At 46.6% G+C, this 13,231-nt stretch overlaps 3 protein-coding genes across 9 annotated transcripts in view; all 3 read left to right on the top strand.

Moving 5' to 3' along the window:
- The window catches only part of PRUNE1 (prune exopolyphosphatase 1), a 48,207-nt gene extending 44,936 nt beyond the window's left edge, over positions 1 to 3,271 (top strand). For all 5 annotated transcript variants that reach the window (XM_072644740.1, XM_072644741.1, XM_072644742.1 and 2 more), the window contains exon 8: positions 895 to 3,271. In XM_072644740.1, the coding sequence (XP_072500841.1) occupies positions 895 to 1,326 (432 nt within the window). In that variant the 3' untranslated portion in view covers positions 1,327 to 3,271. The remainder of the gene's footprint in view (positions 1 to 894) is intronic.
- On the top strand, positions 1,535 to 9,535 carry BNIPL (BCL2 interacting protein like). Of its 3 annotated transcripts, XM_072644760.1 has the most exons (10): positions 3,821 to 3,994; positions 4,728 to 4,823; positions 4,973 to 5,037; positions 5,242 to 5,463; positions 6,451 to 6,633; positions 6,816 to 6,918; positions 7,064 to 7,195; positions 7,830 to 7,916; positions 8,137 to 8,235; positions 9,070 to 9,535. In XM_072644760.1, the coding sequence occupies exons 1-10, from the start codon at positions 3,963 to 3,965 to the stop codon at positions 9,104 to 9,106; spliced, it is 1,056 nt and encodes a 351-aa protein (XP_072500861.1). In that variant the 5' UTR covers positions 3,821 to 3,962; the 3' UTR covers positions 9,107 to 9,535. The 3 variants fall into 3 exon arrangements, with proteins under 3 accessions (XP_072500862.1, XP_072500861.1, XP_072500860.1); XM_072644759.1 differs by lacking the exon at positions 9,070 to 9,535 and having other exon boundaries at positions 7,830 to 8,234; XM_072644761.1 differs by lacking the exons at positions 3,821 to 3,994; positions 4,973 to 5,037; positions 9,070 to 9,535 and adding an exon at positions 1,535 to 1,645 and having other exon boundaries at positions 7,830 to 8,234.
- Positions 9,535 to 12,792, top strand: C2H1orf56 (chromosome 2 C1orf56 homolog). The gene is made up of 2 exons (XM_072644739.1): positions 9,535 to 11,766; positions 12,621 to 12,792. The coding sequence occupies exons 1-2, from the start codon at positions 9,580 to 9,582 to the stop codon at positions 12,639 to 12,641; spliced, it is 2,208 nt and encodes a 735-aa protein (XP_072500840.1). The 5' UTR covers positions 9,535 to 9,579; the 3' UTR covers positions 12,642 to 12,792.
- The last annotated feature ends 439 nt before the right edge of the window (positions 12,793 to 13,231 follow it).

Below are 13,231 nucleotides of genomic sequence, written 5' to 3' on the forward strand. Positions count from 1 at the left end.
CTATACCTGATTCTATACAATCCTCTGTAAAATTCAGGTGAATTCTTCCCACCATGAAAGAATTAGTTGGGTTATTAATTATTGGGTGATATTCTTATAGAAAATATTGTGGACTTGGCCCCTTTCCCAATCTTGTTAATCATCTGGCCCCATCTGCCCTTTTCTCACCTCTTGATGGTTACTGATTAACTCAGGGAAAAATTTTGAGGTAGAAAGGCGAAGGGATTTCTAGGGCCATATGAGATGTCAAGGAATGATCTAATCATAATCAGACACTTTTATTCACTTAAATAAGTTATATCCATCCTTTCCTTGGTTCCTTTCTCTACCCTATTCCCAGCTGCCCAGGCTGGACAATTTGATTCAGTCTCAGAAGGCAAAGGGTATTCAGGGAAGCAGGAAATGTCCTTCATTCCCTTTACTGTTACTGAGTCCAAGGCCCTTCTGTCCCTCTTCTCAGACTGTGCCAGTGGTGGGGAACTTGTGGCCTCGAGGCCACATGTGACCCTCTAGGTCCTCAAGTGGACCTTTGAATCTAAACTTCACAAAACAAATCCCCTTAATAAAAAGATTTGTTCAGTAAAACTTGGACTCAGTCATAAGGCCATACCCAAGGACCCTGTACCATATATCATCTGGATTGCCTCTTTTAGAAGACTGGTTTTTATTCTTCTCGATATGTTCTACTGTTTCCTCTTTCTGTTGCATTTGATTATTCACTCCAGCTCCACAGTGTTTTCCCTTTATTCTCCAGGTAAGTGCTTCTCTCTTCACAGCTAGGGACGGGTGTAAAATCTCAAGCATGAGGTTACCCCTTTTGTCTTTAGGATGAGACTATTTTAGGAGCTCAGCTCAGGAGGTAAAGTTCATTCATTCTTATCTTTTCTTCCTTAGATCTGTGGAGCCTTGGAATGTTCCAGCTGTCCACCCCTGAATCTGACTCCAGCCCCATCCCCCCACCCTAACCTCAGGGCCTATTTCCAAGGAAATGTTCTTGCTTCCAGGAAGAAAGTTCTCCCCATCCTCAGAGATGCCCTATGGGGGCATCCTGGTGCCATGAAGACACCTTCAGGGACGCCTGGGCCAGAAGGCTCCTCTCAGGAGCAGATAGATGATGAACTGGACAAAGCCATTAGTACCCTGATTCCCGAAATGATTCGAGATGAGGAGGAACCTGTGCTGCCCCCCACACCCATGAACAGCTTAGTAGACGAGTGCCCTCTGGATCGGGGACTACCTAAGCTCTCAGCTGAGGCTATCTTTGAGAAATGTAGCCAGATCACAATGGCACGTTCCTCTACCAGTCCTCCCCAGAAGAAGAAGTGACCTATGGTGTGGGAATAGGGGGGAAGTTGCAGAACAGAGTGGGAGAAGGTGCCCAGCCCAGCTTGAATGCATGATTTGGAATATGTAGGGAATTTCTGTGATTCTCTTCATTGCTCCAGGACCCAGGGCCACTATTCACACAGCTGTGGAAGGAGATACAAGTCAAAGATGTGATGGCTGTAGGGATGGTTGTCTACCTTCCCTGCCAGTTCTCTACCAATCAGCCAATTTTCTCTATTGATAAATTCTGGAAATCTGCACTGACCTCATTCTTTTACAACCCAGGGGTATAGCATCTCACACACAGATCTGTGAAAAGGTAGATATTAAGAAGAAAAAGAAAATGGTATCAGGTGAACTCCATCAATGTTGTCAGCCCCTATCTGAACAAAGACTGGGTACCTGACTGCGTATCCTGTGCTAGGTAGAGCAGAGATAGCTTTGGAAACTTACAGAGTTTTCAGCCTATTTATGAAATGTAGGACCATGATTTTTCTGTCTGCCACTATTGAGATGATAGTATTTAACTTGAAAGTTAAATTTCCATTCAGCTGGTTCCATAAAATTGGTTGTGGACTCTCTCCAGCATTGCAGAGGATTATGCTTGAGGCCAGATAGTGAGTCTCATTTTTCTGAGCAGGTACTAGGCTTTAGGGTTCTTCTAGTCCCCTTTTCCAGAGTGCCAGAGGTTCTTAAAGATTAGTACCTGATCACATCTGTGAGAGCTAATCAGTGAATCATTGTCACTTTCAAAAGACACTTTTCTCTCAAAACAGTAAAACTGAAGCAATGATTCATTCTCTGTGTCTCTGCCTCTGTCTCTGTCTGTGTCTATCTGTCTCTGATCTGTCTCTTGTTTCTCTCTTCCCCTACCTTCGATTTCTTTCACGTTTCTTACCTCTTTGCCAGTATTTCCTCTCTCTTTGTTTAGGAGAACAATTGGTGTTGTGGAAAGAATTGGACTGAAAGTCAGGAGATGTGATTTCTACTGACTTTGGGTTTTATTTTATTGATGTCCTTTGTATTTACATCTGAATTTGTATTTACATTTCTGAATATATCCCACCTCACTCTTCTACCCAGTGAATCATCCCTTGTAACAAAGATTTAAAAAGAAAGAAAACTTAAGTCTGTACTGTGGGACTGTGGGTGTCAGTCAACCTTGCTGAGCTTCTGTTTCCTACTATGTAAAATGAATTAATCTTTATCGAACACCAAGATTTCTATCAACTGTACGTCTTTTATCTGTCTCTCCCTCTATTTTTCTGTCTTCTTTCTCTATCAGTTTTTACTTGAGGATGTGAAGTGGGAATATTTCTCCCTCTCCCCAACTCAGCCCAGCAAGGTCCAGTATTGTTGAAATGTGTGAGTGTGTATGTGTGTGTGTGTGTGTGTGTGAGAGAGAGAGAGAGAGAGAGAGAGAGAGAGAGAGAGAGAGAGAGAGAGAGAGAGAGAGATTAGGCCAAAGGACTCAGCCTCATGTAGCATATCCAAGTATATGAATCATAGCATAGGAGCAGCCTTTCCCTGGCTCGCCCTCTGTTCTTCCCCTGTAGTGGCCTCCTGTACCCCTCCAACCGGCCTGCTTCCTTTCCACTTCTTTATGTTCCCAGATGAGCAGAGAAGGTGCTGCCATTAACTTTACTGAGTATTTAGGTATCTCCCACCTTTTGGCATGACATTGTCTCTCAGAGAGAGAGAGAGAGAGAGAGAGAGAGAGAGAGAGAGAGAGAGAGTGTGTGTGTGTGTGTGTGTGTGTGTGTGTGTGTGTGTGTGTGTGTGTGTGTGTGTGTGTGTGTGTAGACTGTTTCTTTGAAGGACGTCTGCAGCCATATGAAAGAAAAAAAGCAATGGCATAATCATTGAACCAAAGGAATTTGTGTTTTATAATTGTGGGGAGTTTTATTTTGCACTTTGTTAAGGCATTAAATGCATTTTTCCTGTCCTGTGTCATTTTTTCTTTTTAAAAAACTGAACTTTTACATTTTCTCCTTTTGCCTTCCTCCTATAAATCTCATCCTTCCCCTGCCCAGTTTTGCTCTTCAATATGGATGGTTAGTGACTGCCCCAACCCATCTCCAGTTCTCTTTATCTATTCCCAAAATAAATGATGCCATGTTCGAGCCCTTTTCTCTGTTAATAGAGACCTACACCCTTCTCTATTTTACCCAGCCTTGCTCACCCTAGTAAGGCTGCCAAGAATCATATCAGTTGTGCGACTGAGGAGAGCGGCCTAAAGAGGTACTTGCTTTCTCTTAAGCACCTCCAGAAGGCCAAGGGGCTGGGAGAGAAAGGGGAAAGGCCAGTTCCTCATATACACAGATTCTTTTGCTTTCATTCTACCCCAACCTACCTGTCCCTTGGAAATCTAGTCTGGGAACCAAAGCATCCTCTTCCCACCCACCCACTCCCCACACCCCTGCATAAAGAGGCGGATTTTCTTTGGGCAAGCCTCTTTGGGAGGGGAGGTGGCAAAACCTGTTTGAAGATGAGTTTACTTCCCTCTCTCTACCTCCTCCTCTTTTGGAGGCCATCAGAGCAGTCACTGAGACAGCAGCACAAGAGGGAAGAAGGAACAGGGAGCTTCATCCCCACTCCTCATGTTAGATATCTAGGGAACAGAGAGACTTGTGAAGATGGGAAGTTTACAGGAATCAAAAGATGTTGGGTAAGTGCTGGGCCTTCCCCTCTCACCTGGCTGTCTTTTGGAAACCTGTTATCATTGGTCTTGAGGGGGCATCTCTTTGAGTCCCATTAATTGGGCTCAAGCCAAAGCTCAGGGTGGTTTTATAGAGGAGATGGGACAAAGTCGTTACTTTTGGCAAAGAACAGGGATAGTTTTAAATAGAAAGTATAGAGACAGAAAGGACCCCAAAAGAGCTCCTTGGGCAAAATGGGAAAACATGATGATTCTATCCATCCTTTCAGTTCTAATCCACACTCTCCAAAACAAGGAAACTGGAACCAGGACCTTCTTGACTGGTTTCTTGTACCTAGCTGATGTTGACCTATACCTTGATTTCCCTGGCCCCACCCCACAAAAGTTTGGAGAAAGGCAGGCCTGACTGGTTGTCATCTTCCTTAACTGTAAAGTAACAAACAACTGGGTAGATCTGTTCTGGATTCAGGCCAGTTGCAATATAGACTGCCTCTCAAACTAACTTTGCAGGTGGGGAAACTGAGTTAGGTATAAGGTATTCAAGTTATACTTTTTCCTGTTTCTGTCCTCAAAACCAAAGAGTAGGGATCATCTGGTTCACCGAGAGAGTGGGAAGAGACATCTGGCCAGATTCTCTTATGGGTCTGCTGTTTATGCCCTTGGCTTCTTCCTATCACTGCCAAGAATAACGCTGCCCACCTAACCACTTCTCAATTCCTTTGTCCCTTGGCAATGGTCTCAGGGCTGGAGAGAATGTGGAAGCAGAAGAGCCGGGACCATCACTGAGATTTGGAGAAGTGGAATTGAAAGAAGAGTGGCAGGATGAAGAGTTCCCCCGGTGAGAGGATGGGGACAAGAGGCTCAGGAAACTCTGGGAACATAGCTGGGGAGACAGGAGGGCAAAGTTACTGTGGGAAGGGCAGGACTTAGCACCCGAGTCCCAGCTTCTTCCTGCTCTCTTCAACTAATTAATTCCCCACATCCCAGTCTGCTCCCTGAGGAGATCAATTCCTCTGAAGATCCAGAGGACAATAGAGAAGGTACCCAGATGGGTGAGTAAGGTCAGAGCTGGGTACCAAGCCCTGGTTTTTACTGTGGGGAGGGTGGGCCTCCCTTGTCCATCCTCAACACTTGCCTGGTTTTCCTTCCCTCATGTCCCTCTCGTTAGTTCTACCCTCCTCCCTCTCCCTTGTTGTTCCCAGGCTGTTTAATTTACCTTTTTCCTCTCTTCAGTTCTCTTCTCCCTGTTGCCCCAGGTCCCTTAAACACTTTAGCACTATGTGGCAGGCGTCACATGCGGAAGCGCCTTTCAGCCCCAGAGCTCCAGCTGAACTTGGGGGAGGACACAGGAGATAAAGAAGCCTCTTCCACCCTCTCCACACCTTCCCCACATTTTAGCTCTGACCTAGATGTGGATGCTTTGGAGACTCCCTCAGACTCAGAACAGCTGGACAGTGGGCATGAATTTGAATGGGAAGGTAGGAACTGAGGCTAAGAACTAAACTAGAATAACTGAGGACTGGTGGAATGAATGGATTGGGGTAGAATAACAGGGCTAATAGAGTGGGAGACAATTTTGGAGGCACAATAAGGGGAGGGGCCAGTGAGGGTAAAGATGTACTTAATAAGTCCGTAAGAGGCATAGCTAGTAGAGCTGAGAAATAATCATTTGAAGTTAATAGGATTGATCTAAGACATGAATTGTTCAAGTTGTTGGTTCCCCCACTGGTGATCTTCAAGCAGAGGCTGGATAACCACTTGTCAGGAATGTTTTAGAGGGGATTTTGGGGGGAGTAGGTAGAGGTTGGACAACATGTCTTTTAAATTCTGTGAACTAAAAGAGCAGTTAAAAAAGTTAAAAAAATTCAATAAAAATTGTACTGGACCTAAATTTGAGGTCCTCTCTCTGGACCTCAGAGTAAAATGAGGGGTACAACCTAGATAATCCTTAAGGTCTCTTTTAACTCTAAATGTTTTGATCCTGAAAATGAGGATACAAGTGGGAGATCAGTATGGGAATGGAGCTATAAGGCAATGGGTGGGGCTAACATAACCAGGAATGTGTGTATCTGTGCATTTTTAATATATTTAAATATAATGCACTTATAAATTTATATATATGTACACACATACATACATATTGTGTGTGTGTGTGTGTGTGTGTGTGTGTGTGTCTTTGCAAGACTTATATCAAAGGGGCAGGCTTTAAAAGTAATTAGTGGGTATATAAAAATTAAGTAACTGGGAGCTGGAAAGGACATTTCATTAGAGTCCCCAAATGGAACAAGGCCACCAGTTATCCCCACTGTGGGTACAACCGTGGCTATGGTCACTGAGAATTGGGAAATAATGGTTGAAGTGGGGTGATAGGGAGGTGTATGGGATGTAACTTAGTGGTCATGATCACTGCTTCTATTACACCCAAGAGTACTGAGGTGTAAATTTAGCGATTCCTGTCTCTTTAGATGAGCTTCCCCAAACAGAAGGCCTAGGGGCAAGTGAAGCAGCTGAAAGACTGGGCCAGGGTTGTGTATGGGATGTGGCTGGGGAGGATGGTCATCGGTGGAAGGTGTTCCGAACAGGACATCGGGAGCTTCGAGTGGATATGACAGTCATTGAACCCTATAAGAAGGTCCTGTCTCATGGAGGTAATAAATATAGGAGTTGGGTTCCCTGTAATTAATAGTATTTGAGCTGGGACTAATAGTCCCCTTCACCATTTTAACTTCCTAACTCCCTGTCCCTTTCCCTCTTGGTCTGCCCTCAAGCTACTTCTCTCAGACTTTACTAATTCTCTTTTTCCTCCTGCCCCTAATCTTGTCCTCCCCAGGTTACCATGGCGATGGCCTCAATGCTGTTGTCCTTTTTGCTTCCTGCTACCTACCCAGAAGCAGCATCCCTAACTACAGTTATATCATGGAGCACCTGTTTAGGTGAGGAGGGAAACCTGAAAAACTGTGGGGAGATTGGACTGAAGGAGGGAGAGGGAAAGAAGTCAGAAAGACCTATAACATAATCAGTCATCAACAACACCGTTTTCTACTTTTCATTCCCCTTCCCCCTCAATTCCACCCTCAGATACATAGTGGGGACTCTAGAATTACTAGTAGCTGAGAATTATCTGCTTGTCCACCTGAATGGAGGCACAAGCCGAGCCCAGGTGCCCCCACTGAGCTGGATCCGCCAATGTTACCGTACCCTGGACCGTCGGTGAGAAGCCTGTCAAAGATCATTATTCTTGGCTGTTTTTTACCTCCTCCTTTCTTCTCTGATCTCATTCCTTTCTCTTCCCTTGTTCTCCCTCTCTTCATCTTCCCCCATCCTTTTCTCTCTCTGCCCTTCCCTTTTTTCTTTCTTTCCCTTTCTCCAAATATTCTTTCTCATTTATTTTTGCTTTGTCCCTGCTTTCTAGACCCATGTTTCCTTTTTCTCTCAGCCTTTCTTGTTCTCCTCTATTCACTGAGCATGTGCCACCTGGAGTTCTGGTACAAGAACTCTGTGGAATAGAAAGAATGCAAGAGGGAGCAAAGGAGACACAAGAATGAGGAAGAAACTAGGAAACTATGGCTAGGGGAGTGCAAAGAAAAGGAAATTGTGAAGGCTTGGATTGGATCAGGGACAGAAGGCATTTCAGGAATTTCTTCAGAATGAGGAGGGCATGAGGGACAAAAAAAAGAAGTGAAGGTCTTAGACTGCAGCTAGGATGAGGGTTAGACCTCAGAGAGAGGACTGCAAATGGATGTTGATTAAAGGGGGTACCAAGAAGATTTGGAGGAGACCTCCCTCTGGGCTTGGGGCACAGATCAAGAAGAAGAATGTGATGATCCCATACTTTCTGCTTCAGACTCCGAAAAAACCTTCGTGCACTGGTGGTTGTACATGCCACATGGTATGTGAAGGCATTTCTGGTGATGCTCCGGCCTTTTATCAGGTATTTACTTTGGGGGATGCAGGCGTCCTGCTCCTCAGATCCACTGCCCTTTCCTCTCTTCCTTGAGTTGAGGACTGAAACTCAGATTTCCCACCTTCCCCTCCCTCATTCTGGTTCTAACCATTCTCCCCTGTCCCAACTAGCCATTGATTACCTTTGTCTTATGTATGACAGCCACTTTTCTAATCTTAAATGTACATGACCTTTCCTCTATCCTGAGTTCCAAGTTTAGCAGAAAGGTTCGTTTTCTGGACAGTCTAGGAGAGCTGGCCCAGCTCATCTCCTTGGAACATATCCACATCCCTGATGCTGTCAGACAGTGAGTTCTAGGAGGGACTCCTAGGGTGGGAGAGAGGGGAGGAGTAGACAAGCAGAATCTTGTGGAGAGATAAGAAATGAAAAACCTAGTTCTTCCCTTCAGAACTTGGAACTTAACTGGGAGATGCAGCACTCAAGAAAGTGACATAAGAGTTCTCTGTATTTGGCCCAGGCACATATGTTGGGTATAGGCTGGGTAAAATCCCAGAGAAACAAAAAAGAGTGGGCAGAGGAGGATAGGGTTAGAAGAGAAGACTCTCTTGAGGTGAGTTTGGAAAGAGGGGAGGGACGAAGATCGTGGGATCACAGATGGACAACTGGAAGGGGCCTCAAATGTCCTCTCTCTATTGAGGAGGGAACTGAAGATAAGAAATGTGGGTGCCTTGATCAAAATTACACAGGTAGTAACATGACTAATGTGGAAATATATTTAACATGATGGTATATGTATAATCTATATCAGATTACTTGCTGTCTTGGCGAGAAGGGTGGGGAGAGAGAAAATTTTGAAAACAAATCTAATTAAAAGTGAATATTGAAAACTATCTTTACATGTAATTGGAAAAATAAAGTATTATTAAGTGGGAGGGGGGAGATTACACAGATAGTGAGCAGCAAAGCCCCATTTGAAACCAAAATCCCTCATGCACAATGTGGGGGAGACTGGTCAGAGTTTTGAGAGGCAGATTTTATGTAGAGAAGCTAAGGAGTGGGGAAAAGTAGAAAGGACTCAGACATATATTTACTAGATCCATTCGTTCCCCCAAGTTAGAGTAGGGTCCACTTCTGTGGAGGTTCCATTCCACTCTGTCCTTTCTCTCTCCCTACAACCTAGGCTGGACAAGGATCTGCATGGCTCTGGAGGGACCTAACACTGATGTTTGAGTTGGATAATGGACCCTAGAACCAAGGAAGGAGACTGCCCTCCAGCTACTGAACCTCCTGAATTTATACACACATTCTCTCTCCGTCTCTGAGTGTCTGTCTTTCTCTCTCCCCTAATTCATTCACCCTTTTTGGATTTTCCTTTCCAACTCATCCAGGTGTTGTCACGTCTCAAATTTCCGGGATCCAGGGAATTCTCAACTCCCACCACGCCATGCCCTTTCCATGTAAGCCTAAGGGCTGGGCTGAAACAAGGCAGGTTTGGACTGAGTATTCACCTGCAGCCTGCTTGTGCTCATGACTGTATTAGGCGGAGTGAGCTGTCTGAGCTGCTTTTCTGCCTGTCTCAGTAGCTGTCTTCATATCTAGATTCTTCCTCTACAACAAACTGCAGTTTAATAAATTAAGTTACGAGAGAGGACTCAATTTTGTGAAGGAAACCTCCCCAGTTCCCATCCCAATGACAGTCACAATCTCCTTGCCTGCCAGTCCTACCTGCAACGCATGTCTGGTGGAAAGGTGTACCCAGGAGGCAGAGATGATAGGGGTCGGGGCGGGGCTGGGAGTTCTATGGCGAGGTCCCTCGGTTTCCACGCAACGCCCCAGGGGAAGTGTCACGAGCTGCCGGACTTCCCCTCAGTTCAAACGAACCCGGGAGTCCGGAACGAAAAGGGAGGGAGGGAGAAGGAAGCTGAGCCCCTGCCCCTTCCCTCCCCTCCCATCTCTACCTCTCCAAACTGCCTGGAAACCTGTCATCCCCATGATCCCCCCCGGCCGCGCGCTGCTCTGGGCCCTGTGGCTGATCCTGGGGGCCAGTGCCGTGAAAGCCAGCGTCTTTGGTCAGAGTCAGGGCGGAGCGGATTGGGCTGGTGGCAGCGAAGGGGACACCGGCCCGGCAAGGATCCCAAACATCGCGAAAAGGGATGAACCTGGTTTGGTCGGGAAAACGATAGATCTGGAGGAATCGGAAGACGACGAGCTGGCTGCCCCTGCTGCGGCTGAGCTCCTGGAAGACTCATTGTCCTTAGAATCAGGGGAGCAGCAAGAACAGGGCCTGGAGGAGGGCCAGGAGGTAGACGGGGATGAGAAACAGAAGGAAGACCGAGGGAATGACGAGGACCTAGCGCAGGAGGATGATGAAGACCAGGACCAAGAACTTAACGGGAAGGAAGAGCAGGAGCAGCATTCCAGAGACTCAGGGCAGGATCAGGGGCAGAACCAAGAACAGGGCGAGATGCAGGAGCTAAAGGAGGAAGGCGAGCAGGAACAGGAGAGAGACAGAGGGGGCCGAGGACGGGAAGAGGCGCGAGAGCAGATGCAAGGGCTGGAGGAGCAGAGGCAAGGCCAGGGGAAAGAGAAGGCTGCAGGGTTGGACCACGAGCTGAAACAGATGCAGGTAAAGAAACAGAAGGAGCCGCAGGAGCAGCAGCAAATCCAGGCTCAGAGGCAGAAACTGGGGCAGCCTCGGGCGAAGGAGCAGCGGCAGATTCAGGTACAGGGGCAGCCTCAAGTGAAGAACCCCCTGCAGATTTCGGTGCCGGCGGTAGAGCAGCAGCAGGCGCAGGAGCCGCAGCACATTCAGGCGCAGAAACAGGTGAGGGGGCAGCCGCACATTCAGGCCCAGAAACAGGTGAAGGGGCAGCCGCACATTCAGGCGCAGAAACAGGTGAAGGGGCAGCCGCACATTCAGGCGCAGAAACAGGTGAAGGGGCAGCCGCACATTCAGGCGCAGAAACGGGTGAAGGAGCAACCGCACATTCAGGCGCAGAAACGGGTGAAGGAACAGCCGCACATTCGGGCGCAGAAACGGGTGAAGGAGCCGCGGCAGATTCAGGTGCAAAAACAGAAGCAGCAGCAGCAGCAAATCCAGGCTCAGGGGCAGAAGCTGGAGCAGCCTCAGGCGAAGGAGCAGAGGCAGATTCCCCTGCAGATAACGGTGCCAGCAGTAGAGCAGCTGGCGCAGGAGCAGCCACAGGTTCAGGAGCAGACGGCAATGGAACAGCAGCAGATTCCAGTGCCCTGGGAGGGGCAGCCACAACTGCCGCCGCAGGCCAAGGCGCAGGAGCCAGGGCTTGTACTGGTACAGGCGCCGACACAAGGGCCAGTGGAGGAGCAGTTGTTCCTCGAGGCTTCTGAGCAGGCAAGCATGGGTCTGCGCCCTGAGCTCAGGAGTAACAGCTCGGAATTTTTCCCCAGCCCCGATGTCGGGGCCTATGAGCCACAGCAACCAGTACCCGAACAGGGGCTTTCCAACCTAGGTCAGGTTCCTCCTCCAGAGATGCACCTGATGATGCTAGCTTGGGGCCCGTGGGAATGTCATTGCCCCACAGGTACCATGAGCAGGGTTCGGGGAGGAAAGTTTTTGGATTTTACTGGGCGTCTTCGATCTGGACCCCTGAGTCGCCTGCAGACCCAGCGCCAGCCCTGCACTTATGCCCGTTGCCACTGTAACCAGGAGAAGAAAGAATGTCCCTTAGACCACGTCTCTTGCTCCTCCATCCCTGGTGCCTGCAACCGCCGTGCTTCCCTGACCCCACTGGGGAATCCAGAAAATACCATCAACGAAACGATATTTTGGAAGCAAGTCCGAGAGGGGCTAGAAGAAGTTTGGTTAGGACTCCAGTCTCTGGTGACTAAGGAGAAAAGGGTGAGCATTAGGGATGGATGGATGGATGGATGGATGGATGGATGGATGGATGGATGAGTCATTTATTATTAAGCACTTGCTATGTGCAAAGCATTGGAGATTCCAAGAGGCCAGCCCCTGCTCTGATGACTTATCATCTAGTGAATTATCTAATTCATGGTTATTATTAGTTTTATATCAATATTTGATTTAACATTATGTGCCAATTAGTCATTGAAATCAACATATTTAGATGCTAGCTAATAGTTTCTTATCAAATAGTTCTTGATTATTCTTTGACAAGTCTTTGTTGGTCATCATTTTGTTATGAAAAATCACTGAGATTGTACAAAGCAATCATTGTACAGATTAATCCTTAATAAATGGAAACCAACCCATTGGTAGTTATTAGGTGTGGATGGATTAATGATTTATCAATTTGTTGGCTAAAGCAACTCAAACAGCACCTACCGACTGGGCAATGATTTATTTTAACTGAGTAGTATAGTTCTTTTATTTGAGGAGTAGGTTGATTTTTCAGTATAAAGAAGAAGTCAGTTAAATGGGATATACATTTGTCTCTGTCACTGTCTGTCCCTCTCTCCCTCTTAATGGGTCTTTTTACATACCTGTAAATGTCCAATGAGACTATAGATTAATGCATAAAATGAGTAGGTTCCTTTGTATTCTAGTAGGAGTGGAGAGTTTCAAAGCCTTGTATTTTAGCTACTACTTAAGCCAAGGACATTATATTACAAGGGCATTATGGATAGTGCTGGGGAGAGCAGTATCGATAGGATGGCAGGTGGAGCAAAGTCAAGAAGGGATACTATATAAACGTGATTGTAATTTCCCCCTTTTCCTTCCCTACCTAGATAAAGAGAAACCAGAGGTGATGGCCATGTCCAACTCTAGAGGAAGAGGAGGGAGTATCAGCACTCTAGTCTCTTTCCCCCTTCCCCTCTCACTTCTAATTTTCCACATCCTATGGATATCTTTTGTAAAGTAATAAAGGCTGTTTATATATAAAAAAAAAAAAACAACCCAGAACCTTTTGATCTTTTACCTCATTGAAGGGGTGGCTGGGCCTAGAAGAGGATGGAGACATACCTCCTCTCAAGAAAAGAATCAGTAATTTCTGTACAGGTAGCCTCCCCTGCTGCCTACACCCAAGTTATAGCCTGAAATATTTATTTTCTAACTTTTTTCAAGGCTAGTATTTTAAATGTCTGAATCTAGGTCAATCTAAAGTCAAAGAAAGGGAAAAAGAGCAGGAGAGTCAAGGAATCAAGGCCCTTCAGATATTATCCCATCCTTTCCCTGGACTCCATTCTGTCCAGCCCCTCCCTAAGGCAGGGGAAGAGCCCGATTTGGCTAGATTCATCATTGTTCCTCACCCTCCAGCACTCACATGGAAGCCAAGAACCTCTTAACTCCACCCACCCAGATACAACATTTTCTCTCCTCCCCCAACTCCCCATTCCCA

Source organism: Notamacropus eugenii, chromosome 2 (genome assembly GCF_028372415.1).
Source record: "Notamacropus eugenii isolate mMacEug1 chromosome 2, mMacEug1.pri_v2, whole genome shotgun sequence".
NCBI classification, from domain to species: Eukaryota; Metazoa; Chordata; class Mammalia; order Diprotodontia; family Macropodidae; genus Notamacropus; species Notamacropus eugenii.